This window comes from Perissodus microlepis, chromosome 6, assembly GCF_051167445.1.
Source record: "Perissodus microlepis isolate ML-2025 ecotype Zambia chromosome 6, ASM5116744v1, whole genome shotgun sequence".
NCBI classification, from domain to species: Eukaryota; Metazoa; Chordata; class Actinopteri; order Cichliformes; family Cichlidae; genus Perissodus; species Perissodus microlepis.
Window position 1 is genome coordinate 14,895,647 of NC_140466.1, and position 27,600 is coordinate 14,923,246.

Genomic DNA, 27,600 nt, shown 5'->3' on the forward strand with positions numbered 1-27,600 from the left:
CAAACAAACATCAACACGTTGGACTGAACAGCCACGGAATCATTATGTTGTTCTATGGTATACAACAGCGCTAACACACATCAGAGCTGAATTCGTTTCAGTCCGACAGGCAACGCCATCTGGTCATTATCATCTCCACGGGGCAACGTGACCGTAAATAGAAAAATGCCTGGGATGTGAGACATAATGGCACATGAAGTACACAAAAAAACATCCAGAGGCAACAGATGGGAAGGCCACTTTTCATTTACTTTGTTAACTATTAATGGGCAGGGCTTCACGTTGTGTGAGGTCCACTTTTAATTTACATATTTCCACTGCATTTTTTAATACATAAGGCTTGTAACAAGAAGCCACAGTAACAAAGCAATAACACTTACAGTAAAGCTGTGCTTATTGACAGTTTTTTGTTTTCTTTATGGTATATTTCTCTTTAGTTGCCTCATGTACGGCAGCTGGTATTTCTTACATTACACCTCTAGATTAGGGTAGTTTAAATATATTTTTATTTTATGCTCCAACTACATGCTATTGCTCAGTTAAATATTGCACAGTAAATTATATTATGCAGTGATCGTGTCATTGATGTATTTTAGCACACAGTGCACACTGTACACAGTATCTAATAACTATAGCAATAAAATGAAATACTACACAAAGTAAAGGACAAGAGCCTGAAGACCACTATTTAAGTTTATGCAAATAATACCTGCTATGCTGACAATCTTGCAATTTCAGAAACTGTCAATGCACTGAAATGTATTCTTAAGAATACAGTTCAATGCGTACAAAGCAACCTGAGCCTAACAACAGGATACAGTTTATCTTGTGATTTAACTGAACTACCTTTGACTCGTCTGAAAGTGATCAAATCAAGCTGTGAAATTGCTTTTCTACAAATTTAAATTCCCGAGCACTGACTTCCTCGCATTGTTTTAGTCCACAGCTGAATTCCCACAGCGCTTTGCTCTGTTGCTCAGCTTAGACAGAGCAGTCCCCAGATGAAAGCATACGAGTGCATATTAAAAATATGAGCAGCTGGGACAGGTTGCAGTGTCCTCTAGAGCTTGCCGTGTTTCCACGCTGCTGCGTAACTTAACAAACCAGGTAGGTTGTGAGACGATGTCAATCTCCTGGAGGGGAATTTAGAAAGGCTCACAAGTCTGATTCACTCCCAAGGAACAAACTGAAAGCAGGCAGGATTAATTCTTAGACAGCTAGATGCATACTTGCTAGTAATAGCCACACTAGTGAATAATAAAGGCTGAGGAGCTTAAGTCACATTTCTTTTTTTTTTTTGCTTGATTTTTGTTTATTATCTCAACTTCCAAATTATTATATGCAATGGCAGCTGTTGCAAATCAAACAATAACCTTACCTGGAAGCTGACCTTCAATTCCTCTGTTCATTTTAAGTAAAGATGATCTTATGGACAATGTTTGATTTCGCAAAAAATTCATGGTGCGTTTTGTATGCACCATGAATTCATCACCTGAGATGGCTGTTTATCATTCTACGAATGCATTCTTATATTATTTATTGCAAATGAGTTACTGATAGCAATTTATGGTGAATAAGACAGAGCTTTTATCATCAGAAATTATGTTCATATATTGGATGACCATGTCTAATCAAGATGAACTCTATGACAAATAAATACAACAGATAAGATAAAACTGCCCATCCTGCTGCAACCAAAGAAAATGTCAAAATGCTGCTTAATGAAATAAATTACCTGATTATTTGTGTGCATTTCTTTCCTTATACTATCAAACCTGAGGTACTATTTCCTTTCACTGAAGTACTCTGCGACTCTTTGGAATAATAATCAGGGCTCTACTCAGACAATATTTTCTATGCTATGCTTGTCGTGTATCCACTCTCATATAGCACCTCCTTTCTCTGCCTGAAGTGGCCCTTTACACTGATTTACATACTCTGCAATCATTGGTTGTCAAGATGTTGTACTTCAACAGGCTGCCTTGAGCTGATTGGCTGCAATCGCAGGGGTGGGCCACTGAGCTCTCTCACCAAAACAAGCATAAAAGGCAGTGTGTGTAGGTTTAGGGCACAGTGAAGCACCCAATAAGCAGCTTCAACAGGGAGCTTAAAAACTATCAGGTGAAAAAACAAAAAGGAAAGAAGCTCAGGAACAAGAATTTTCAAACTGCACATGGAGAGATTTCCTTGAGAAAATATTTAGGTTAAAGATTACTGACAGGTTTAATATTTGCAAGTGCATTAAATAAGACACTTTTTGGGACATTTTCTTTTCTCAATTGGGCCAAGAAAGAAAAATAAGACATGTCTCTGGAGGTGAAGGAGAAGACACACGTGCGCCTGGTGTTTCTGGGAGCAGCAGGCGTGGGGAAGACGGCCCTTATCAGACGCTTTCTCCAAGACACCTTTGAGACCAAACATCGGCGTACTGTGGAGGAGCTGCACAGTAAAGAATATGACATTGGCGGGGTCAAGGTCACCGTGGAAATCCTGGACACCAGTGGTAGCTACTCCTTCCCCGCCATGCGCAAGCTCTCAATCCAAAGCAGTGATGCCTTCGCACTGGTGTACGCTGTGGATGACCCAGAATCACTGGAGGCAGTCAAGAGCCTCCGAGATGAGATTCTTGAGATCAAAGAGGACAAGTACACACCAATCGTGGTGGTGGGAAACAAGGTGGACAGAGAAGAGGAGCGTCAAGTGTCCAACGAGGACGTGCTATCAACTGTAGAGATGGACTGGAACAACAGTTATGTGGAAACTTCAGCAAAGGAAAATTCCAATGTCGTTGAAGTGTTCAAGGAGCTCCTGCAACAGGCAAACCTTCCCAGCCGCCTCAGCCCCGCACTACGTCGACGCAGGGAGACCTTTCCAAAAGACACCGATTTTCGGCCACCCATGAACAAGACCAACAGCTGTATTTTGTCATAGTGAGTGTCACAGGAGGGGAGATGGTGTTTTGCTTCACAAAAAGCCAGGGTGGATGAGAATATGGAAGGTATGTTGTGAAACTCAGTGCTGCTGGACAGAGAGAACGAGAGAGAAACCTGGACATCATAAGAGCTGCCTGGCTGGGATTATGGACACACACAAACACACACAAAAAACACTTCAGGAAGAAGAAAATAAGTACAGATCGAGCCTAAACAGACTGCTACCTTATGAATATCTGTGAACCTAAAATTAAATGGAGAGAATGAATTAGATGTGTACTTGATGTAACGTTGTTGTTGCTTATTTGGTGACATGCTGCTGGTGTTCAGATCACTGTAAAGCTATTGAATTTCCTCATGTTAAGCTATCTGGACTGTTGCTATCCTTTGTTTACTAAGGGGAAGTATGTGTATATATGTATCAGGTGTGGCCTCTGCAAAAGTTGTATATCTCATGTAATTTTTTTTTAACTTAGTGATTCACCTGTAGCACATGATACTGTTTGAATTTTTTTAATTGGGATTTTCTACTAAGCATAACATTACCCTTGTATTAAAAAAAAACTGTGGTCAAATGGAAATATAAATGCACTTTTCATTTTGATGTGGCCATTCAAAATGCTTGTTTTTATAAATTTCATTTTTTTATCATCACATGTATTCATATATTTTTTAGCTGTTTATTTAACAAATGTATGTGGAATAGTGTCTTTAATGTGTAATAAAAGCGAAAAGCAACACTTGTGAAAATGTTTCTGTTTCTGTAAATAAACATACCTAGGTACATAATTAAAGACATGAAAAATAGATAAGCATTGATATGTATGTGAAGAAGTACAACATCAATTTTATTCCACCCATGCAATTCAGAGGGGCTGGACCCTTTACCAGCTGTCATAGGGCGAATGATAGGCATACACCCTGGACAAATCACCAGCCTGTCACAAGGCTAACACAGAGCGACAGACAACCATTCACAGCTACAGCCAATTTCAAAATGCTCATGCATATCTTAAACTGAAATGCCCCAGCAGGCGAGTGGATTTAAACTCAGGGCTTTCCTTCTGTGATGCAACAGTGTTAACCACAGCACCGGAATTATTATTTACATTAAAGGATGTCAGGAGGTTACAAATGAATAAGGTAGTAATAAGGTCACAAAATGAGCAAAAAGACAATAGAAACCGTGCTGATAAAAAGTAGTGTATACATAAAGTTGGAAGCCAAAAAGAAGACTTAATACAGCAAAAATTATTTTCTAGAACATGTTTTGGAGTCTTATAGCCCTCTTATAACACAAAAAGCTAAACTGAAAGGTATAATTTCATAATATGAGATGGTTAAATATGATGCAGTAAAGCTTAGAAGCATCTCTTTGTTAATGCCATGCATACATTATAGGACCGCAAAGACTGTTTGTTTTGGGTGAGGCCCCAGCATGTTCCCTCTACCATTCCCTTTGCATGGGCAGTCATAAAATTACAAAATTAAGTATTCACTGTTCTTGTTACTTATTTTCTTGTGACAAGTGATTTAAACAAAATAAAAAATGAGAACATCCGGTAAAAGCAATTGTGATTAGCACAATTTGTGCTCTAAATTTCTTAACTGCACACGCCTGCCAGTATTTTCTGACCTCTGTTGCCATCTGCTGGTGAAAAACACACATTACATTAACTGAGGCCTCAATGTGGGTACGCTATATTTACTGTGGTACCTGCAAACAAGGTTATATACAGGTTAAATACAACCTTTAAAAACAGACATATTTAAGGCATGCCTATTGAGGAAAATGATTTTATGTATGACACCAAAACACCTGCAGCCAAATCTATAAAAAAAAAAAAAAAAAAGACTTTTACGTCTCCTGGAACTACGTGTTAAGATGAAAGCAACTTTAGCATAGGTTAGTAAGGTCAGCACTACGGTCTCCACCCCTGAGGCAATGGTAGACAAAGTTAAGCAAAACAAATGAAGCCTCTCAATAGCATCACAACATTTGAATACTCAACAGTTGTATTAATAATAATAATAATAATAATAATAATAATAAAAAAAATAATAATAATAATGGATTGCATTTATATAGCGCTTTTCAGGACCCCTCAAAGCGCAGAGGTTGTGCATTACTACTGTGTAGCTGTGACAACGCAGATCATTATGCAGTTCCTGAAATAGCTGTGCATGGTTCCCCTACATGCAACTGGGAGACCGTTGTAGTTCTGGTCCGAACACCCCCCCCCCAATCAGATTAGACTGAACAAAGTTTCCTGTTTTAATTTGAGGAAGTGGCCTGGTAAACGTTTGTGGGCAGTTCCTCTTTCAGTCCACATTTAAACATTCTTCCGCACTCTGCTCTTGCTCATTTGCGAAGGAAGGGAGGCCTAACAGCTTCACAGTCATGCAGGTGTGTGCTTTTGTCATCTTGTTACATGGAGTTGTACTTTAATTTACACCAAGGAATAGCTTAGGCTCTTTAGAATACATGTACATATTTTATTATCCCACTGAGAATGCTTTACTGATGCTAAATGATCATATTTACTGGGCTGGTGACCATTTAAACAGTTCTGACTTTTTCCAATAACACGTCTCTGCTCCTAGACTTGGTCAAAGCTCCTCAGCAGATTGAAGTGACTCTGAGGCGTTTAGAACAAGTTCAGGGTCTTGGACAGAAACACAAAGATTACGAAATGTCTACGTGGTGCCCGCATGTGAAAATGTAGTTATTTAAATGTTTTGTCTCTCTGTAGAAAAAAAAAAAAAAAAAAACTGCCACATGTCTATATTTACTCATTTGTGAGTCATGTTTCGATGAGTAATACACTTATAAATTTGCCTTTGCTTGAAATATGTTGGAAAAAAGTAAACTGAAAACTACATTCAATTTTAATTAATAAAAAGCAGCATCCACTATTTTTCTGGGGCTGGACTATTTTTAAGTTTCTGCTTTACACTTGAAATTCTGATCATCTAGTTTACTTTACAATGCTTGCAAAAGATTTCTATTTGCAGAATTTATTTTAAAAAAGAAAATCTCAACGGCCTGGCTCCAAAACCACAAATCATTTTTTCCCTTCCTTATCTGGACTGCATTTCATTTCCTCCTAAGTATTGTGCGTTATCACATATGACAACTGTAAAAGTATTAATCATGAAGTACTGTAAACTAACTGCAGGTGGGTACTTCATGCTTTTCCATGCTTCACAAAAACAGCCGCCTGAACAGTGACTGAAACTGCTACCGAGAGTTTCAGTTCAGGTGTGAAGCCGCTTTACTGTAGTTTTCTGGCAGTTCCACAAAAATCTTCACACATCTAAAATACAAATGAATGTATGTGAAAATGCCAGATGTGGTGTAGAGCTTTACTTCCCCACCCAGTTATTCGGCTTAGCATTTATCATTCTGAATCAAGATGGCATCAAAAAAATAAATAGAGATAAAAAATAAACATAAGAAAGCCACATGAAGAACAGCTTTATTTGGCAAACACTACAGTGTAATGAGAGGGTCCACGTGATACATCATTTGTGACATTTATGTTGTCAGACTGTATGAAAGACACATTAGCGAAGTGAAACCATTGAGTAGTGTGTACAGTTCTTCTGTGTAACAGAAATGAGAAATAAAGCAAAGTCTGAGTTTCATATGTAACATACAGCAGCGGTCCCCAACCCCCGGGCCTTGGACCGGTACCGGTCCGTGAGTCGTTTGGTACCGGGCCGCGAGAGTTGAGGCTCAGGTGTGAAATGTATGGTTTTCAGGGTTTTTATCGGTTTTCAGCGTTATTTTGTTATCGTTTTGATCGTTAACTCGGTTTTCCTGGGTCTTTTCAAGTGTGTTATGAATAAATCTTCTTTTTTTCGGTACCGGTACTAGTTTTATTTTGTTGTATTTATCCGCGACACCTTAAAGGCCGGTCCGTGAAAATATTGTCGGGCATAAACCGGTCCGTGGCGCCAAAAAGGTTGGAGACTGCTGACATACAGTACACAGAGTCAGTTATTCTCTAAGGATTAACAGGAAAACAAACTGTAACAGCTTAAAAGCCGAGCTTAAAGTAAACTGGATTCTTGGTCCTCAGTGTATGTGCTTATGAATGATGTAGCCTAAATGTACGTGTGTGTTGCCTCAGTCATCCATAGCAATGTTGTGGAACAGATAGGCCATGGATTCTCCATTGTGGATGCGTCTGATCGCCTCAGCCAGGATCATACTGACGTCCACGGTTTTGATTTTTGGACACTGAAGCTTCTGGACCTCATGGGGAACAGTGTTGGTCACCACCACCTGAAAGCACAATGTACCCTTTTATTGCTGTATTTCACACAGGTACACAGGTTTTTTTGAACCACAATCTTAAATTTTCTATTATTTAACAACACAGGAAGTTAAGTTAATGCAGCTTTATTTAGTAGTGCATTTTAAATTTTTTTTGTTTGTGTGTGTCAAATGTTATTACATCTTGTAATTGCATGTTTACACATACATGTTAATAAAATTGTATTTTTCATTTTTAACGTTTGTTATGACTAAAAGCAATTCTTTCACCCCAACTCTCGAGCTTTGTTCTTTCTTAAGCTATAACAGGCCTAAAATCCATATCACGGTATAATTTGAAGCACGTGGGGTAACGATATATATCGCGATATATTCTTTTCTTCTGTATAACGTATTTTACACACTATAAGGCACACTTAAAATCCTTTAACTTTCTCAAAAATCGACAGTGTGCCTTATGTATGAATTCTGGTTGTGCTTACTGACCTCGAACCGATTTTATGTAGCAAACAGAGCGCAGAAATCTGTCAAAAATGTTTTAGTACGACTTTGGTAAGCTATGAAGGCGCACCGCTTGATGGATTGTTGGAGCATTATGGCTACCGTAGGCAGGAGCCTCGCGGAGTAGTTAAAAACTGTCTAAATTCTTTCATCTTTAATAAAATGATCGGCGTTGCTGCTTTACCAGGTGTAACAATTAAGTTTAACATCCAGGCATCCATGAAAGAATTTATTAAATTCAACGGAGTTAGAAGTTAGCAGGAAGTTAGCTCGCTAGCTTCCACCTAAACATGATATAGCATGTTCTGACTGAGAGATTTCTGAAAAATTACAACGTACAGCTCTGCTATCACTTCCAACATAAATAAAGACAGAAAACTAAACAGCAGTGACTTTTGTAAGGTTACTGAAGTCAAACTAGCTGGTAAATAATAATGTGCTACAAACTTTTTACCACTCGATAAAATTTCACGTGAGGGTTTCTGGTTAGGGACAAATTCAATTGCATGGCAGAATATACTGCAACAACATGGGAATAGAGCAGCTGCGAGAGAATTCAGCACTAATGAATCAATGGTACAGAAGTGGAGGAAGTGCAGCTTTTGGCTTTCCCCATATTCCAAAACTGCTTCGTCTCTTTGCTATTACTGTCGCCCGGCATAATTTGCAGATGATGTTGTTTGCAGCCACTGCAATGCTTTCGACCAAAACAGGCGCAGCTGGATGACACCATCAACATGCGCTATCGCGGTAGAGCGGTATAGTCAAAATCTCAAATTTATATCGTTTCTACCGTATACCGTTTATACCGCCCACCCCTACATGAACTCACTGTGAAATTCTAGAAACCAGTTTGGGATAATTAGATCCATTTGTAACAAGTCACATTAACTTGCTGGAAGCAGCTCTAAGTATGCCAAGCAATTATTCCCCACACCATAAACATCACCACTACCCGCTTTGAAACGATGCAGAATGGAGCCACGCTTTCATGTTTACACTGACCCTAACGCTCCAGTGTTGCAGCAGAAACCGAGGTGTAAATCAGTTTGGCCATTTTCCTTTGACATCAATAAGGCATTCTCTCCCAGAGAAGAGGAATATGTCAGTAGATGAGCAATTTCTGAAAAACAGATGAGCAAATCTGGCACCACCAACCGTTCTATCACTTAAAATCATTAAATCACCTGTTTGATGCCCAGTTTGAAATTCAGCAGGTCATCTTGACCAAGTTTACATGCATAAGCGCACTGAGACACGGCCATGTGCTTGGCTGATTAGACAGTAGTGTTAATGAATGTGTGTACCTAATAAAGTGGCCAGTGAGTGCATACCTAGGATGAGACTGCTTCAAAGGTTTGGTTGTGAAAATTTTTCACCCATTAATTTTACTTTTACAGAAAGAGTTCAGCAGATCTCTAATGCTGATGCGTTTCCATGGACTGCTAAAAGTTAATGTCAGTAATGGGTAATTATAATCAATTATACCAAGTGCACATTATTTTACCTCATCAATAGCAGATTCTTCTATTAGTCTCGGAGCCTCTGCTGACAGCAAGCCATGTGTAGCCATGACGTAGATCTTGTAGGCTCCCCTCTCCTTCAGAATTTCTGCTGCTGCAACAAAGTCTTCCACATCGTCTATAATATCATCCTAAGAAAATGCCCACACATACAGACAAAAACTGAATTTCAGCATTTACATTTTGGTGTAAACAAAAAGAAGCCTTTTCCCTGTAGCTTATGCAGTGGCATTACTAACCATATTTGAAATCCTTTATTGGAAAGATGATTATTTATTGTTAATTGATTGAAAATTAACAATAGATTCTGAACACGGAAAAGATATGATCACACTGCACTTTTTTATAAACCCCCCACTAAAGCTGTTTCCTACCAATACATATATGTATGAGATGCCATTATTCAGTTAAAATAGTAGTTAAAATAGTAGTTTTAAGATAATCACATAAAACTTAGAGCTCTTACAACAATGATGGCAATTCGGCCTCCTACGTCGCCAACAACACTGATAGGAGGCTTCTCCTTTGCCATCATCACTAAAAGACACAAAAATATTAGCATTACTCTCAGGAAAAAAAGACAGGTCTTTTCTTTTAACCCAAATCAGAGGAAGCTTATTGGAATGAAGTAAAGTTAATGAGCATTTGGTGAGAAGGGATTTGGTTAAAACCTGCAAACACCATGCAGACAGCTTTAACCCAATAAGCTTCAACTACTACAGTACCATTCAAACTGTTAAGATTTTGGCAAAATATATAATTCCACAGTTTTCACATTTGTGCTTCCAACTAAATCCAAACCAAGACGTACAGCTGCTTTTGGTACAGTGGTAGATATGACTGCAGAACTGGGTTTCCCTTTGAAAACAGACCAGAATCGATTCTTATTTGTAATCCAAAACACTATTTACGACCATAAGAATATAAAAAGGTTCATCTTGGAGATTCACTAAGAGTCATCGGGAATTTAAGTTGCTCAACCCAAACATATAACATTAAAATGTACCTGAAGGGATTTCAAGCAACAATTGATTCAGGTCTAGAACTCAACACGTCTTATTTGTTGCGTTTCCCACGTGGAAATCCCAATAATGTGAAAAATCAGATGTACAAAGGCTACTGTGCAAAATATACATTTTAAAATAGTTATTTCTGGATTGAGAAGGAAGTCATGAAACTAAAGTCTTAATACTATTTAGACGTTTTGGACAGAAGGAATCACGCAGAATCTGACACCTAAAACTCAAAAACAGAAACTTGAAACAAGAGGATGTAATCACAGTGCAAAACATAACTATCAAAGGGTGGTGTTATTGTTTGTCAGGATTTCTTTCATGTTAAGCAATTAATGAACAATAGTTTTGAGTTAACACTAAAATGCTAATATGCCTAGAGCAGGGGTAGGCAACTCCAGGCCTCGAGTCCCAGTGTCCTGCAGGTTTTAGATGTGTCCTTGGTCAAATACAGCTGATTCAAATTGCTAAATGACTTCCTCAACATGTAATGAAGTTCTCCAGAGGCCTGGTAATGAACTAATCATTTGATTCAGGCGTGTGTTGACCCAGGGTGATATCTAAAACCTGCAGGACACCGGCACTCGAGGCCTGGAGTTGCCCATCCCTGGTCTCGAGGCTTTTCTTCAGCCCATAATTTAATACTTTATTCATAATATCATTCATTTAAGAGTTTCTCACTCAGGTAACAACTATTAATTTTATAAGAATCGATATTATTTTAACAGATGATGCAAAAAAAGAAGGCTTCCAGCAATTACCATGAACACTCATCAGACACTGTGGCTCAAAGATGGATATCAAGACAGTGCATTTCACTCAGTGTATGTGAAATTCACTGTAAATAACTTTGTAGGTCAAAAAATTACTCACAGTATTTAATGTTGACATGGTATGGGGTATAACCCTTCTTTTGCTGCACTAACTGGTTTCATTAACGTCAATTTGAAATGCCGTATTCATCTTTCAGAACAGTGTGTGATAGGAAAAAAGTAGTGATTTAATCCTAAAAAGAGGAAACCTCATTCAGGTTCCACAGGTGACCAGCACCACTTAGAAGTGGAAGCCTTCAGCAACTCACTGTCACTCCATGCAGGGAAGCATAAACAATCAATAGGAGGCAAGAGTGGATTCAGGCAATATTATCATACTTGGAAGCTCTATCCCAGGGAATGGCACCTGTCTGCTGCTTGCTGTGGAAAAGGATAGGATGGTACAAAACATTGTGGCATGATTAGACAAATAATTAAATACCCCCCCCCCTTCCAAAAAAAAATATTCTAAAAACTCAGAGTAGACTTAGAAGGCCTGACATTTTATGTAATCAATGAAAAGTGAAATTGGGAGAGATGACATAAGAAGAGTCAGATTCAGCCCTTGCTGGAGACAGCAAAAAGATATTGCTGACATATTTCCAAGTTGAGGCGGGAGAACGGGGAGATGGTTTAGCTGAAAGGAGAGTACATAGGGTGGAATGAGGTGAGGGAAATAAATCTGGTGCTGAAATGAAGGAAGCGACGGTGGCAGGTAGCACCTGCAATATTTCACAGGTGGTTATAACAATGTCTGAGGCAGAGCTGGCCTGCAAGCTTTTGGGAAAACTGCACATGCTGCCGTTTGTTGCTGTGCCATCAGCATTACTCTTATCTTAAAACGTGTTAATATTTTTAAAACTCCTGCAGCGACTACAGCACCGTGCCAGTTTATGGAGGTCTATGTGTCAAGCTTAGGTTTTGATTTGGCTTATGATCAGATGTAGTTGTCTGTTCAAAGTGAATACAAAGAAGAGGCTTTCTGTTTATTTATGGTGCCTAAGTTTGAATAAACATTATATTCTTACTGAAAATGTCAAGTTTGACAACACAATGTTTTAAACCTGGCATATACCATTGAGTTAGTGGTCAAAATAAATAATACGCAATGGGAGAGCCTCTCAGTCAGGACTCTGCCAGTGCTGTTTTACAGGGCAGCTCTCGTGATTATTATGCACACGAAGGTAAGAATTGAGGAAGTCAAACATTAAAAGAACACTGCTGGTGTCTTGGCAAAGAATCAAAACAGGAACAGGGAGCTTGTGGAAGCTTTCTAACAATCAACATGAAAATAAAAATGAATTTTTCTAAAGACAGACAGTAACAAAAAACAGAGTTAGTAATAAAACAGTTTCCTTTCCCAGTAAAATTATAATACCTGTAAATGACCATCAAGGCTTCAAGAAAAAAAAAAAAAAAAAAAAAGAAAGAAAAGCAACAACAACAGATACAGATAGGTTTGCGCCGTTTATCTTACATGGTAGCTCCAGGCCGGTGTGTCCTGTGATAGCACGAGACAAAGGGGGAGAATGTCGACCATCAGCCATATCGGACTCTGAGTGGTGGGCCTCCCCGTGTATCACTGCCAGCCCAAGTCGCAGCCTCTCAGCATAAGACTGAGCTCTAGGACAGACAAACATGCAGACACACAATGTCAAAGAAACTGACAAAAACAACACATAAAAAATACACAGAGAAAAGAGAGCAGAAAGAAGTTTGCAAAGGACAGAGATTACACCACCAAAGAAAAAGTGGTATACTGAAAACACAAAAGCACAATTAGGAGGCCATACAAGCGTTAGGCATTCTTTTGTTTCTTAATTTAGTCTCTAGCTTGTCCACACTTTCACTTTCAGCTCAGTTCTTTTTATTCCCATTGTTTGAAAGTTACTATAAAAACTCCCTAGAGCACCAAGATCATTAACATGTATATTGCATTTATAGTGTTGGGAATTATTTTTATAACACTCAGATCCTTACAAGTCATATATGTGTAGTAGCTGATCACAAAATGAACATCGACATTAAGTCTTTGTTATGTGCATGTTATCATTTGCAAATAAACTTTGCTACACAATTTTAAGTGCAGTGGCACATGGGGGTTACTGGAATGTGCTGTCATGCATGTCTTTAACAAGTAACTGTGGTGCTTACAGAGCCTGTAGGTGATTGCTTTGTCTTACACAATTAATATGTAGCATGCAAAGAAGAACCATGAATATATGTTTTAATATTACTTTCTTAAATTAGCATACATGCCAGTATGTTCATACATGAGCAAAGCAATCAAATGGTGCAGGCCCACAGTGTTAATAGCTCCGAAACCTATGATTGCTATGATTGGTAAACCTATGATTAGTGATTTTTTTTTTTTCTTTAAAAAAAAAAAAAAAAAAAAAAAAAAGGATGTCATGTTCTGTGAATGCAACTAACAGCAGTCATGATTTAATAAAGCTACTACACAACAAGCATCTGATTCAATCTGTGACAATGGCAAAAACTGTGGAACGTGTAGCTTGCTCTGAAGAGAATTGTGCACAGTGCATGTAGTGAACACCTGAAACATTAAGATCATAAAAGGATGAAAAAGTTTCAATAGGTTATTAGTTATGTAAGCTGCTTACTGGACTAGCTTTCACAGTATATTAACAGAAGGACCCACACACCAGGCAGGCCCCTATAGGGACTAGTATCCATGTGACTTTGAGCACAAGACTCAAGACTCAAGTATGAGGAAGAACCTCATGCTTGAAAACATCCTACAGTTTATAAAAACCTGGCTGCACCATTAATTCAGTCTTTACATTTTGAGTACTAAGGTGTGTGTAGCTTTTATCTGAGTTTCTTCTAGCTCACAAAGGGTAACACTTTAAGGCAAAAAAAAGTCAAGAGAAACAGCTTTCCAAGCTCCTTAGACAAGAGAAACAGTACTAATGCATTTCATAATAGCAACTTTAAAGATATCGGCATTGTCAGACTTGCCAAATTACCTCTTAGCAGCCGAGGGGGACTTTGCAACAATGACAGCATTTCTGTAATTTGGGATCTGAAGAGAAAAAAAAACCACTCTTGACCTCTAACCATTTATACATAACAGTAAAACACTATTTGTGTGTATGTTTGATGAGGAGGCACATCTTGTTGAGCCTACAGTATAAAGCAACCTAACCTCCTCCTGAATGTACTGGATGAGGAAAGGGGAAGCTCTCAGGTTGTCAACAGGGAAGTTAAAAAAGCCTTGGATTTCTTTCTGGTGAAGATCCATAGTGATGATGTGAGTTAGCCCTGCAGTACAAACACATAACATATGTTTATGTGTGTGAGATTATATAGTTTCAGAAATGCCTGTATCATGAAATTAAAGCTCTTCAAGATTGGTGACAGAAAAATAACATTTTGATTTGTTTAAAAGTTAATAGCTTCGTAAATTATTAAATCACTAGTTTTAAGCACAGTGAACTAAGACAACTGAAATAAGCAAATGGAATTAATAATAAAAAGGTAGGACATTTTGTAAAACAATACATTTACATGTACAGTTTCTTACATCCCTAAGCCTGTACATACTGCACAAATTTTGAAACATTTGTCGATTTCACAACTTGTAGTGGCTGACTTATAATCACACAGGAAGATTGTTTCTACCAGCTTGCAGGTATTTGTTTGCCATTTGGCACTTTGGAAGAAGCATAAACAGTATGACTGAGCAAGACCAGGAACATACTGAAAAACTAGACACTGAATAACATTCTGGCAGAAGACCATCCTATGAATCCTGCAAAAACACTAACTGCTATAGGTTATTGTGCTAAAAAACAAACATGAATGGAAACAGGCAACAAAGTATCACGTTTATTCATTTATTCAGTCCTGCGTATAAAAAAACATGATGACAAAGGAAATGAGAACAGCATATATACCAGCTTTAGCTAACATGGATGCTAGCAGCTTGCAGACAATGGAGCCTCTCTTCCTCATCTTGCACTGCTTGCTGTAAGGAAAGTAGGGAATGACCCCGATGATGTTCTTGGCACAGGACGTCTTTAGGGCATAAGCCATAACCAGCAGCTCCATGACAGCTGTGTTGACATCTCTGAGCAACACAACATCAAAAGAAAGAAAGACATAAGAGACCATATCAGGTGCCACAGACTGTAAGGTACAGGTATGGAATATTGAATCTAGGGACAAAAAATACAGAACGATGCTTTATAATTATGAGATGAAAGAGACTGTTCGGTCTGCCATTAAACATTTGTTTGCAAACATCATGTCCACAGACAGTGCAAACACCACTGTATTTGAACAAAGATTCACTTTTTTTTTTAATTTGCATCGTTTACAAGTAACCTGCACCATCGAAACAGGTTTTTCCTGTGAACCCCGAGAGAAGAACAGCTTTAAAAGTCAGCTAACGTAAATGACAAGTTTGACTCAGGAAAAACATTTGCACGTAAGAAAAGGTCTAACAGATGATTCTGATCTATAGTAACTACAAATCAAAACTGTGCTGTGATGACGACTGTCAGGAAAGTTATTTATATTATTATTAGACCAGTTTGACTACTTTTGTTTTTTGTTTTTAATGGCAAGACACAACATGTAGATAGGCAGGTGACTTAACTGCTGCCTCTGTGCACACTCAATAGGAGAAGCGCTAGAACTCGACAACATTGAATACCTCTGGTTGTTTTTTAGAGCCACTTTTTTTGTCATAGCAAAAGAATGACAAACAAGGTGGAAAACTCACCTCACATGACATGAAAAGGCAAACTTAACTGAGTCACAGCACAAAAATAGATATGCTTCGACTCCTGTTAGAATTCCTAGTAACTATCTGAGGTCATATTTAGATTTTAAAAAGCTGGCCATGTTATTGTGTCGCATAAAGGACATGTGCTTATAACATAAAACTTTGAAAACACGCCGATTTCAGTAATAAAGTACTTTAGAACATTAAATAAATAGATTAAGAGTTGTGTCTGATCAGAACTTTATTATTTTATCAAAGCATAAAGTTGTCTTAGCTGATGTGTTTACAGTTAATTGGTCATTTACATATCCAACAGAAAGTGATACATTTGCACTCATTTGGGGTCATCTTTTTCGGTTCCACCTAATCCAGCCAACCGTTCACTCTCACTTCTTGTAAAACATATACATTCACTGGCCACTTTATTAGGTATGCCTAAGCATCTCAACAACTCAATGTCATGCAGACATGGTCAAAACCAGCTAACTTTTCAAGCCAGGTGGCTAATCTAAGCTTTTTTTGTTTGTTTGTTCTTTTGTTTTTTCTAGCTCAATATTGGTGTCGCTGGATGATAGACATTTAAGAACACCAAATACTACCTTTAAAAGATTAATCATTTCTCTTTTTTTTTGCTAAAGACATCTGTCTCACCTGGGAATGGTCTGAATGATAAAGATGTCTTGTCCACGGACAGATTCTTTCACATCCACTCTAGTCTCTGAATAAAAAGCACAGTTTTTATGTATTCATGAGTTACTGTGGCAACAGGAAACCATAGTTCATTAATATTTGACATTAAATGCTTGGCCTCACCTGAATCTGACTCTTGATAAACCACTGACTTGCCCAACTCCACCCCCAAACGCCTGGGGAAAAAAAACAGAGTTAAAAAAAAACATACCTTGGTGTATTGCACTAACTGAAGCGTGTAAATATTATTTTTGTACTAAGACACTATTTTCTGCCCAGCAGTTTGATAGCTCTCCATCTGAAGAACTTCAAGAACCAAAGTTTAAAATTATTACATTATTGTGTGGAAATAAACCTTATATTTTGGCTATCAACATCGTGTGTGTCAAAATCCATTTATCTAGGTGAAATGATCAGTTTCTTAAATGATTTTAAGAAATACATTTAATTAACAAATAATTTTGGTCACTGATAACTGACCTTTTCTATTTTCTGATATAAATTTAGAAGTTTGAACTTACTGGTGAGACAAAATTTCTTTACTTGCTTTATCCCCCTGGATCACATCATAAAAATTGTACTTTGTTTCTTTACCGTTAGTCTCAAAGGTAAACACCTCAATTTGGGCTCTGATAAGTTGGCGGTTCTTAAAAAAAAATTATAAATCTTAACTAGAAGCTATTTAGGTCAAAAAGCAACAGCCAAAATGCAAGCAGAGAACCCATCAGTCTGTACTCTGTACTGCTGCCTCACCCTGTTTGCATTCATAAATCTCAGACTTTTTCAATTTTTTGTTATGACAGTACCATAAAGTAGCCTAATCAAAACAGGGGATGAACATATGAGACATTGTCCTTAAGTCTTTTTCTTTTTCCTGTTCATAGAAAGATATATTTGTCTAACCAGGGAAGGTTTCAAGCATGTTGTTTTCCTTTCATCACATCCAGTGAAGAATAAAAATAAGGATGATTTTGTTCCAGTCGTATTCACACCCAGCCTCTGAGTGCACGTTAGCATAAATATTCAGTACAGTATTCATTAATATTTTTCTCTCCATTTTCTCTGTCGTTTTTTAAAACCTTTGCTCCCCAAGAAAACACAGCATGAAAACGCAAGCATAATCTGGCTAAAAAAAAAATCTCCTGCAACTTTGCCAAGCACTGAAAACTAAGAAACCTTGATTCTTTCCCCTCCCTACTGGGTGGGAAGTGCAACTTCCATCTGGCTATCTGACAAGGCTACAGGAGCAAAAAAACAAATAAAACAAAAACAACAAAAAAATAAAGGATGCTTTCAAATTACAGTAAGAGAACCACTTGTTTTTAACCAAAAGAAACACTGCCTCATGTACATGCTCTATGAATCACAACCAATTAAGTATTTTGCCTATCACAGTAATACCCAGTAGTAAATCTATACCATGCTTACTTCGAAGACAGACCTGGATCTGAAAAGCATACTCCCTTTGTAACAATGATTACCACTGACAGGTCTGACAGGTTTATCTCCCATTGCAGAAAAAAAAAAAAAACAGATTTGTTATTAGCTAATAAAAAAAAAAAAAATCTTCACTGTACAGTGCCATCCTCAGTGTTTCGTTACTATGTAATAGCACTTCAAAATAAAATGATTTTTAGGAAAAGTGGCAGGTTTGGTTATGTTGACCATTGAGGTACATAAATTGGAGTAGAAGCTGATTAAATAGTTACACAGCATGCAATGACATCTGGAATCAGTTATCAAAAAGTAAGATAGGCAGGCAGTTTAGTTAAAGTAAACATCAATACTTTAACATATAACAAATATTTATGCACTTTTGCAGGTTTACTGTCACATCTTCGGGTACAATGAGGTGATGCATATCCACTTAATTGGATTTTCTTAAAATGTTCAGTGCAAAGTCTTTTTTTAATCTCCGTTTCTAAAGCTTTTATTCTTTGGTTCAGTATTTGCCATAAAACTTGTTGAAGTGTGTTAAAAGGATGTTTTGAACATGCATTACGTAATGTACGAATGTAGGCCATGTACACTGGGTCACACTACGCTGAGCAGTTACACCATCATCTTGTGGCGAGAGTAGTGTGATTGTCATGCCTTGGTCCACAGTTTTCACAATAGTGATTGTTTTTGTCGTACTGAATTAAAAACAACGTAAAGTCACGCGCGTGCAGCTGTAACGTGGTGTTTTGACAGAGACTTGGCTTGCTAGCAAGGCCATGTCAACATAACACACGAATCAACATGACTATGTACTCATTGTTATTAAGTCGTTAAATATGTTGCAACGACACGAACACATTAAGTCAACAGTTATTAATTTCACTTACTCTGTTATCTTCTGGGCCAGCTCGGTGCATGCGGCGGAAGAGTTGGCAGAAAAAACACGGTAGCCACCTCTGGCAATGTTCATTTTCGTGTAACCATAGGACAGCTTTGGGGACTGAGACTGAGAGACCAAAGACCTGTGACCCCCAAAGCGTCTAACTGGCATGTTGGTTTGGACTCACTGTGGGCTCTGGTTTTGTTTATCTTAAAGTGCCCAATTTAGCTGAAAACCGACTACTATACTTGAATCTAGTTCGAGCACGTTTTAGAGCTCAGCCATGCAGACGATTCTTAAATTAATAAAAATACAATAAACACTAAAACGCCAACAAAGAGCACATGCTCCACGTGTAATGTGGATGCAACACTAGCGTTAGCGAATCAACGACCACACACAAATCGCCAACCGCCACAGAAACCCCCACTCTACCACAGTCCACAGCAGATGGAAAGCTGAGCTCTCCGTTTCCATGCGGTCACTTACGTTGTGACGCATTCAGAGCAAACGCGCTGCTTTTCTAAACTATTAAGGGAACTGAAAGGTGCCAAAAGCAGCCTTAGGTACAGCAACAACCCGCTACTGCAAACACGTCGCCCGGATAATTAAAACGTAGCTGCTTTAAAACTTTCTGTATCTTAGCCGTCGCAGTAACAAAAAAACGCCACGTGCACAAGCTCATTGGATGTGGGAAAGTCGCGACTGACAGCTGGAGGTCCAATCGGAAAGAAGTTAGAAATAGCAGGCGCGCGTGATTAAATTTTTAACCAATCAGAAACCGGGATTCGTATTACCTAAAATTAAAGCGCAACGGAGTAAAAAAGAAATGTGGTGGGAGCTGCGGGGATTGGTTTACCCCTCTGTCCCTGCACTGGACTGCAATGGGAAAAAAAAGGATTCTTGCTTTAAATCGTATGAGACAACGCTGGAGCGAGTGAGTAATCGCTCGGTGTAAGGTGCAGTACCAGCAGATTAAAATAGGTTTAAAAAGAAAGAAACAAAAAACGCCCTCTGCATCAAATCATTTACAAAATACTGAGTTTTTAAGTTAATTTTACATTTCTACTGAAAAACATGTAATTTTTACGATATTTTTTTTGCCTCTTTAAAAAGATATTTTTATTAATCCCCATATTTTAGCACATGTGTGCAGGTGTACAGACAAGTTACTGTCTTAGACAAGATAATTTCCCCATGGAATAAGTTCGTGTGTGTGTGTGTGTGTGTGTGTGTGTGCGCGTATGCTATTGCCTCCTGACAAAGTCTGCATTTGAGCTCCATTTTGATAAGCAAAACAAAGGAACGAATTCATTTCTGGAAAATGAGAAGAAATACAAAGAAACATGTTACCTAAAAGTGACCACCCTCATCACTATAGTAGTTATACAACAAATCTAGTAAACAGTCTGCAAATTTGTGTAACATTTCCTAGTAAACAAAACCTTGCATATAATGGGAAAGTAACTTGTGAGGTCACACAAAAAGGTCCTTTTTTCAAGACCTAAGATGTTCCGCCTCATGAGTTTAAATATTTAGGAGATTAATGTATGATGATGATGAATCACTTTATAACAGCACTATGACATGTAGTACATTTGATTCTAAAAAATACTGTGCTTGAATAAGAGGGGGTAAATGTAAACAATGTTGATTATAAACTGCCACACGAACACTCTTTACTATTTGTTTTATTTGCAGAATAGACATCATTGCCTTTTTTAGGTTAAAACAATTTGTTTATCTGCCTTATATTTTATACAACACATTGTGGGGACCCACTGTAAGGAAAAATAACATGTCAAGTTTGTTTTCTATATAATTTCACAGTAGTGCTATCATGTAAACTAAAGTAATCATAAAAAAAACAATGTGTACATCAGCAGAAAATGTTTTTTAAAAAGTGCTGCATCGTGAACATATATCTACCTTATACTGTAACTTTTACGGCTGACCGATCCCTACGAGGGATTAGCAACTTTAACAACTACTTACAAAAAGGGTGCTAACTTTTCATTAATTAATTCATTAATATTTTATTATAAAGTAATTTTATCAAGAACAAAAAAAAAAAACTTATTCTTACAATCTGAAGAATAAGGTGAAAGACTTCATGGCTTGTTTTAGTGTGAATTTTTGCATTAAAAAGTGCTTACCAGTCAAAATACAGCAATTTGTTCAGTAAAATATAGTTTTATTTCTATGTATGTTTTTTAAAATGCCTTCAGATAGAAAATGTTTAATAAGGCATGTGTAAAGTAATTATCTGGGTAAATGCTACAGAGCTAAGAAACATTTAGGTCCATAACCCCAATTTCCTAAATATAAAGGCTATTATGTATTTATTATGTTTGCTTTTTTTTCATTCTAGCACTGCAAACAATTTTATATTCTCTGAAAAGAGCATATAATGTTGTTGGTGTCATTCTAGGAAAAGGCTAGCTTTATTGACTTTTTATAACAGAACATACACAATGATCCTGTCTGCCAGTTCTGGCTCAGTAGATCACCACACCTAAGATGCCACACCACGCCTATTTATCCTTTCCATTACTTAATTTCAGCTACTGCAGTGCTATAAAAACCTAATTCAGACTGTCACGGGAAATAAAACTCACCTAGTCTTTTAACATTTATAACAATTAGCGTGGGGCAGTTTGTGCCGGCTGATTGTTATAGATGCTGTCATTACCTGTATGTCAGTTCTGCAGCTGCTTTTAGTCTCCAAACTTTGTGCTGTTTTCAGTGCTTTATAGCTCATTTTGATAGAATGAAATTGTCTTTTTGTCCCATTAATTTAAAATCTCCTCTAAGTGATAAAATGTTGTTTTTTTTAATTTGGAGATAAAGAATCTGAAATCTATGTGCAAATCTATGTGCAAAAATATTCAGAGCCTTCGCACACCTGGATTTCTGAACTTAATTCTAATATTTCTGGTGGATCTGGCTTTGTTTTCAGTAAATTGGAGTCCCTAAAATGCATTTTAAATGCATAATTAAATTCATATTTAAGTTCTTTATGGACCCTATTTCATAATGCTACCAGCACTATGCTTTACTATGTCTGGGGAAACAGGCCAGGTGGTTTTATCAGTTTTGTCCTGTAAAAATAAATGATTGAGTGTACTTTGATAAGGAAAAGCCAATTTTACCAGTTTAAGACTATAAAACAAAAGAAAGTGCACATAAATAAGATGTCTGAACACTTTTTCAAGCAATTCCACACATTTGTCTAGGTAACCAGTATCTGACGCTCATAATCTTTTATTTCTAGTTTCACTGCATTCCTTCCTCTTTTTAGTGGATAACTTTGCCCCTCCCACTCCCAACCTCTGCAAATTTACTAAAAATAAATGCATCAAAATGCAGGTGATAAAGTTTTAATTTGTCAGCCTTTCAGCACCTTCTCTTTTAAAAGGTCCAAGATGACCTGCCTCTCTTGGCTCTCAAGCTCAAATCTCCGCTCCCTCTCTTTTCTCTCAGCTCCCAGACGTTCTCTCTCCAGAGCGATCTTACCTGAAAACGTGAAGTGAAAATGGATATCAGCACAATGGCAGCTTGACAATCTTCATAAAATTCTTTTCAGATAAGTTTTAGAGGGTATTGTTTTCAGTTTAGTGGTATTCGTTTTATTAGTATAGACACTAGTATTTTTTTGTTGTTTTTTTTGGCAGGGATAGCTCAGTAGGTAGAGTGGTCGCCCCCATGATTGGAAGGTTGGGGGTTTGAATCCCCTGAACGGCTACCCTGAGGTACCCCTGAGCAAGGTACCGTCCCTACACACTGCTCCCCGGTGCGCCTGCTTAGTGGCTGCCCACTGCTTCACTGAGTGAATGGGTCAAATGCAGAGGAGTAATTTCCCCACGGGGATCAATAAAGTATACATTATTATCATTATTCATGCACACTTGCATTTTAAATATAACATAAAAACCTAAGCATGATGCTTCAGTTCTGCTGAAGTTCAGAATGAGCATCAGTCTGGGAAAAAAAAAGTTGATTTAAGTGGCTTTGAATCTGGCATGGCAGACAGGATGGTCTCTATACTTCAAGAAATCCCCTGGGATTTTGCAACACAACCATCTCTAGGGTTTACGGAGAATGGCCAAAAAAGACAAAATATCCAGTGAAAGCAGTTTTCGGTGGACGAAAATATGTCCCTGATGTCATTAACTCAATAGTAATTCAAGTAACATGTCAAGTAATTCAAATAACCACTCATTACAACCAAGGTATGCAGAAGAGCATCTCTGAATGCACAACACATCAAACCTCAAAGCAGATGGGCTACAGAAGCAGAAGACCACACTGGATGCCACTCCTTTGGCTACAGAATCTGAGACTACAGTTTTGGTCACAAAACTCACCAAACTCAACAAAACTATAAAGAAGATTGGAAAAATGTTGCCTGATCATTTAAGTGTTGATTTCTGCGATGGTAGAACCAGAATTTGGCGTAAAAAAACATGAAAGCATGGAACCATCCTGTTTTGTATGAGTGGTTCAGGATGGTAATGTTAATAGTGTGGGGGCATGTTGTCTTGGCACATGTTGCTCCCCTTATCTAGTATCATTTAAATATCACAGGCAACTTGTGTATTATTAGTGACAATCCCAGTGAACAGAAGATTTGCGTCATATAGGATCAGCCGACAAATCTGCAGCAACTGTGTGATGATTTCATCTCAACAGACCCATATCTATGAGGAATGTTTCCTTGTTTAATGTAATCCACACATAATTAAAGCTGTTCCGAAGGCACAAGGGCATTCAACCCAGTACTAGCAAAGTGTACCTAATTAAGTGCCCACTGAGTATTCTCATGCCTGGGCTACTGGAAATAAGAAATGAGTGAGAACAATTACACACAGGTGAAACTAATGAGGGTGAACACTGAACTATAAAGGCTTACTAGACATGAAGACGTAGACAGGGGAATAGAGAAAACAGCAACTAAGATAACTATAAGTATGAAGGTGATAACAAAACCAGCAGATATTACAAGGACTATGGCAAAAATCATACTTCTCTGAATCTCCAGTTCCTCTCGGCGCAAGGCGAGCTCTTCTTCTCGAAGCCGCTGCTCCGCCTCTGAGCGTTTCTCCAAGAAGCTGAGAATCTCAGAGTAGGTCTGGCAGCAGCACTGGCAGGGCCGCTTGGCTGTGGGCGCTGCTGACAGCTCTGTCATTTCCTCACGCTCTTCTTCTTGTTCTGTAATTAGGTGAAAATTCAGGCTACTGTTCCTAAAGCTACCATAGCAGAAATAGAAAAATTTTATCTTTTTTTTTTTAAAGGGTCTTTACCTTGAATCACAATTTTAACTGAAAAATCCTGGTGATTTAATGAACAATAACCACGATATTCTGTAAACTGTCTTTCCCAGCTGTTATGACACTAAGATTTAGACATTAAACAGCATCTGTGACACCAGTGTGGATGGTTACACATCCTTTGCCCCTGTGTTTTGAATCTGTTCACCTGTAGTGGTTGTTTGCGGGATTGTGATGTTGGGTTTGTCCTGTTCTGGTAGAGTTAGTTCTTCTGCGACTCGATTTCTCCGCTCTTCATCCTAAGAAATATAAGGGAGAGATCATTTCAACAACAAAGAATACATACATTTTACTCAATGTCTTTGCTTACTTTATGATTGTGAGTATGATCCTTTGGGTAAAAATGCTGCAACAAATGACTTGAGCTTGATTGTGCTACATGTAGTGATTTTTAGCTGCTTCCTTATTTCCTAGATGTTTGATTTGAGAGATTTTTATGCCAGATGCCCTTCCTTTGTGACTTGTAATTCTGGGTATAAGCTAAACTATGAGCAGCAAAATAGGCAGATTGTTGCAGAGAATGTTAAGTGTTTTCATTCTTAATGTTCCCATTAATCTGGTCAGCCATATTTCCAAAAGATAAATCTGTAACTGTATAGAAAAAAAGTGAAATACTGTAACTTAAGTGATTTATCTACCCCTCTAATGCAACCCTCTGAGGTCTATGTTGTAAAAAAATTTTTTTTAAAAAATCACATTTTCTTCCACAGAAGAAAGCACCTTTCTCGAAAATACAGGGTTGCAGTAGGGTTGGGATTATGGTTATCACTTAGACCTTATTAAAAAAGGCATTTTTTACACTGGCATTGTAGTACACATGCTCTTCTCTCTCTGCTGACACAATAATAATGCTACTCACCTGGTACTTTGTGCCATCATTGCTGACTATGAGTCCCTTCTCAGCTTCCAGCTCCAAAACTTCATGGAGCAGATCCTCCTTCTGGGCATACAATCTCTCTGTTCCAAACCTGAGTAAAGGAAAAGCACACACGTGTGCTCAAACTAAAACTTGCTAGTAAAGCCAGTAGTGTACATCATGCATACAGTGCAAAGATTTCTTTACTCCTGGCTTTGGAATTGTGTTGACTGAACCAACCTGCGTAGGCTGGGAAAGTCTTGTTTCTTGTAGTAGTCTAGCAGCAGCATGGTTCTCTCCCTACATCTCCTGGCATCCACCTCAAAGTTTTCCTCTTGGAGGGCAGCAGTGATAATCTCACCCACGCGTGCCCAAATCCGTCCTGAAATCAATCAGTTCACACATTCATTAATGTATACAGGAGGTTTGTAATACCGACACATTTAACAACTTGAAGAAAATAAATTTATACAACTTTTTTTCCCCCACCACACACATTTATCATGCAGGAAATGCAGCTGTCGGCATTCAAGCACAAGTCATTTAAAAAAAAGACAAACCTGGCTCTTTGGAGGCAAAGGGATTCTGTGCGATAACCTCTCGCAGAAGGATGATGTCATGGCGTGCTGAAAACCGCACCTGCCGCTTTCGTGGGGTTGTGGAAGGGCAAGCGAGGGGAAAACCTTAAGATGGAAATAGAACAGAATAACTTTTTCAAAATAGTAGAAAAGAACATGCTGAAATACAGCAAGGTGTATTGGTGATCTGATATTCTTCATACACAGTGGGCTTAGTTAGAGTCCTCTTGACCTCTGACCTACTTGAAAATCAAACATGAATTTGACTCTGTGGCATTATAAATCTCTTAATTTGCACGACACCTATAAAATCTAGAGTAATCTTGAAAATCAAAGAAAAAAAAACTGCACTTCCTGACGTAGACTTCCTGTGAAATATTAAACCGCATGTGTTTTGATTAAAATAGAATTAAAATCTATTTGTTTATTTGTTTGGATTATTTTCCTTAATTCACTGTTACCTGTTTAATTGTGCAATTGCATGTTACTGCTTGTTAATGGAAAAGACATAACAAACCACGATGGAGAATAAACTGGGCCTTTGTATTGGTGAAGAGAGGTTAAATGGCAAAGGCAGTGTGCCAGTTGCAGAACTGCGATTTGACAGATGACAGCAACTCTGTGACTACACTGTCTCACACTGTGTACAAGCTGACAGTAGCCTGCAGCTACGACAGATTAATCAGAGAAGCGAGACAACCTGTAAAGCACTGATAGCGCCACTGTGGCTACAGCAAATTTAATGCCGAACCAAATGCGTAAGAGGAGGAGGAGCATCTCTGCACTAATCGAGAGCAGCAGCAAATGCTGTTTAGGAGATGTTATTTAAGTGGCTGAAAGGCGAGTTAGACGTGGAGGTGGAATGAATCTCACCGTTGTTGATCGGCACTTCCACTACTACCCGTTCCATGTTTCTGTTTGGTGCATCCGGGAACCGCCTGACGTGCACGGTACACGTCCACTCACCAGTACCGGTTCCCTACTGACGTGTAACTCAACTTGGCAGAGAATCACAATGTGGTACCGCTCTTCTTCTTTAGTTGCGCTTACTCTGTTTGACCACAAGATGAAGCCAGAGGACAGCAGGTCGAGTGCTGAAGTACGCGTATAGATGACTTCTGCTACTGATTGATCAGAACGTAGTAACAGCATATGGCTCCAGAGAGTGCCAAGCGCTCAAAATAGATGATATTTATCAGCCATGAGATATTGACAAGGGGTATTAATCATAGCCGGCCGAAGGTTGTATTGGGTGCCTCTATTATTAATAACAGACTAATTCTAATTCATGCAAAAATGCTTGTGCAACTGTCTCACTTTTTTTTTTACATTATAAAAAAATTAATAATAAAAATAGTGTAGGCAGCAATAATTCATGTCTGCTGAAGGCAAGGTCATAATAACTCAAAAGATGCTTGTAGTGCTATTAGTGACTGTCATTACAATGCATTGTCCATCAAACTGTTTGTACTGTATCAACAGTTACAAACTGTCAAATGAAGCTTATATAACATTTGTTACATATAGTGAATCAACTTTCAAGTCAATTTTATATATGGTCCAAAATCACAAATCAAATTTCAAGTTTGAGGTAAACTTGTTCCTTCCCTCTATACTGATTTGCTCCTGCATCTCTATTTCTGCTTCTTTTATGTCCTTATGTTATCCTTAACATTTTAGAGTAACTCCTAGTTTCCAAAGTCATTATCTAAATGTGACCCGAAGGAGGTATCCATTTCAATAGGAATGTTTAATGCTAATGCAAAACAAAATCTTTCTATACATGTAACAATAGGACCCAAGACAATTAACAGATCTACTTTATTAAATACATGTAAAACTATAAAATTGTACGATTGGAGGTGGAAGACATGATAAGCGCTGTAGGGAATCTATTAAAAACTAACACCATGTGTCACACGTTAAAGGCACGGCAATCTACACTTCACCCCAACTGGGCAATAATATATAAAAGAAAATCCTCAATGCCCATCACCGCGGTACACACA

The 27,600-nt window shown here is 38.1% G+C and overlaps 2 protein-coding genes and 1 pseudogene across 4 annotated transcripts; 1 reads left to right on the forward strand and 2 right to left on the reverse strand.

The window, feature by feature from the left end:
- Window positions 1-2,050: 2,050 nt before the first annotated feature.
- On the forward strand, window positions 2,051-3,683 carry LOC146385310 (GTP-binding protein Rhes pseudogene; annotated as a pseudogene).
- A 2,712-nt stretch (window positions 3,684-6,395) lies between these two features.
- LOC146385311 (phosphoribosyl pyrophosphate synthase-associated protein 1-like) lies at window positions 6,396-19,540 on the reverse strand. 3 transcript variants are annotated; one of them, XM_084930968.1, is made up of 11 exons: window positions 18,835-19,533; window positions 16,631-16,683; window positions 16,469-16,535; window positions 14,985-15,157; window positions 14,234-14,349; window positions 14,055-14,110; window positions 12,542-12,687; window positions 11,404-11,445; window positions 9,706-9,776; window positions 9,224-9,370; window positions 6,396-7,224 (listed from the first exon to the last, which is right to left on the reverse strand). In XM_084930968.1, the coding sequence occupies exons 1-11, from the start codon at window positions 18,996-18,998 to the stop codon at window positions 7,066-7,068; spliced, it is 1,194 nt and encodes a 397-aa protein (XP_084787094.1). In that variant the 5' UTR covers window positions 18,999-19,533; the 3' UTR covers window positions 6,396-7,065. The 3 variants fall into 3 exon arrangements, with proteins under 3 accessions (XP_084787094.1, XP_084787095.1, XP_084787096.1); XM_084930969.1 differs by lacking the exon at window positions 11,404-11,445; XM_084930970.1 differs by lacking the exons at window positions 14,055-14,110; window positions 14,234-14,349 and having other exon boundaries at window positions 12,542-12,727; window positions 18,835-19,540.
- Window positions 19,541-20,351: 811 nt separating this feature from the next.
- On the reverse strand, window positions 20,352-26,575 carry LOC146385312 (uncharacterized). The gene is made up of 7 exons (XM_084930971.1): window positions 26,465-26,575; window positions 25,574-25,696; window positions 25,254-25,395; window positions 25,017-25,125; window positions 24,306-24,396; window positions 23,853-24,038; window positions 20,352-22,343 (listed from the first exon to the last, which is right to left on the reverse strand). The coding sequence occupies exons 1-7, from the start codon at window positions 26,499-26,501 to the stop codon at window positions 22,216-22,218; spliced, it is 816 nt and encodes a 271-aa protein (XP_084787097.1). The 5' UTR covers window positions 26,502-26,575; the 3' UTR covers window positions 20,352-22,215.
- Window positions 26,576-27,600: the final 1,025 nt, after the last annotated feature.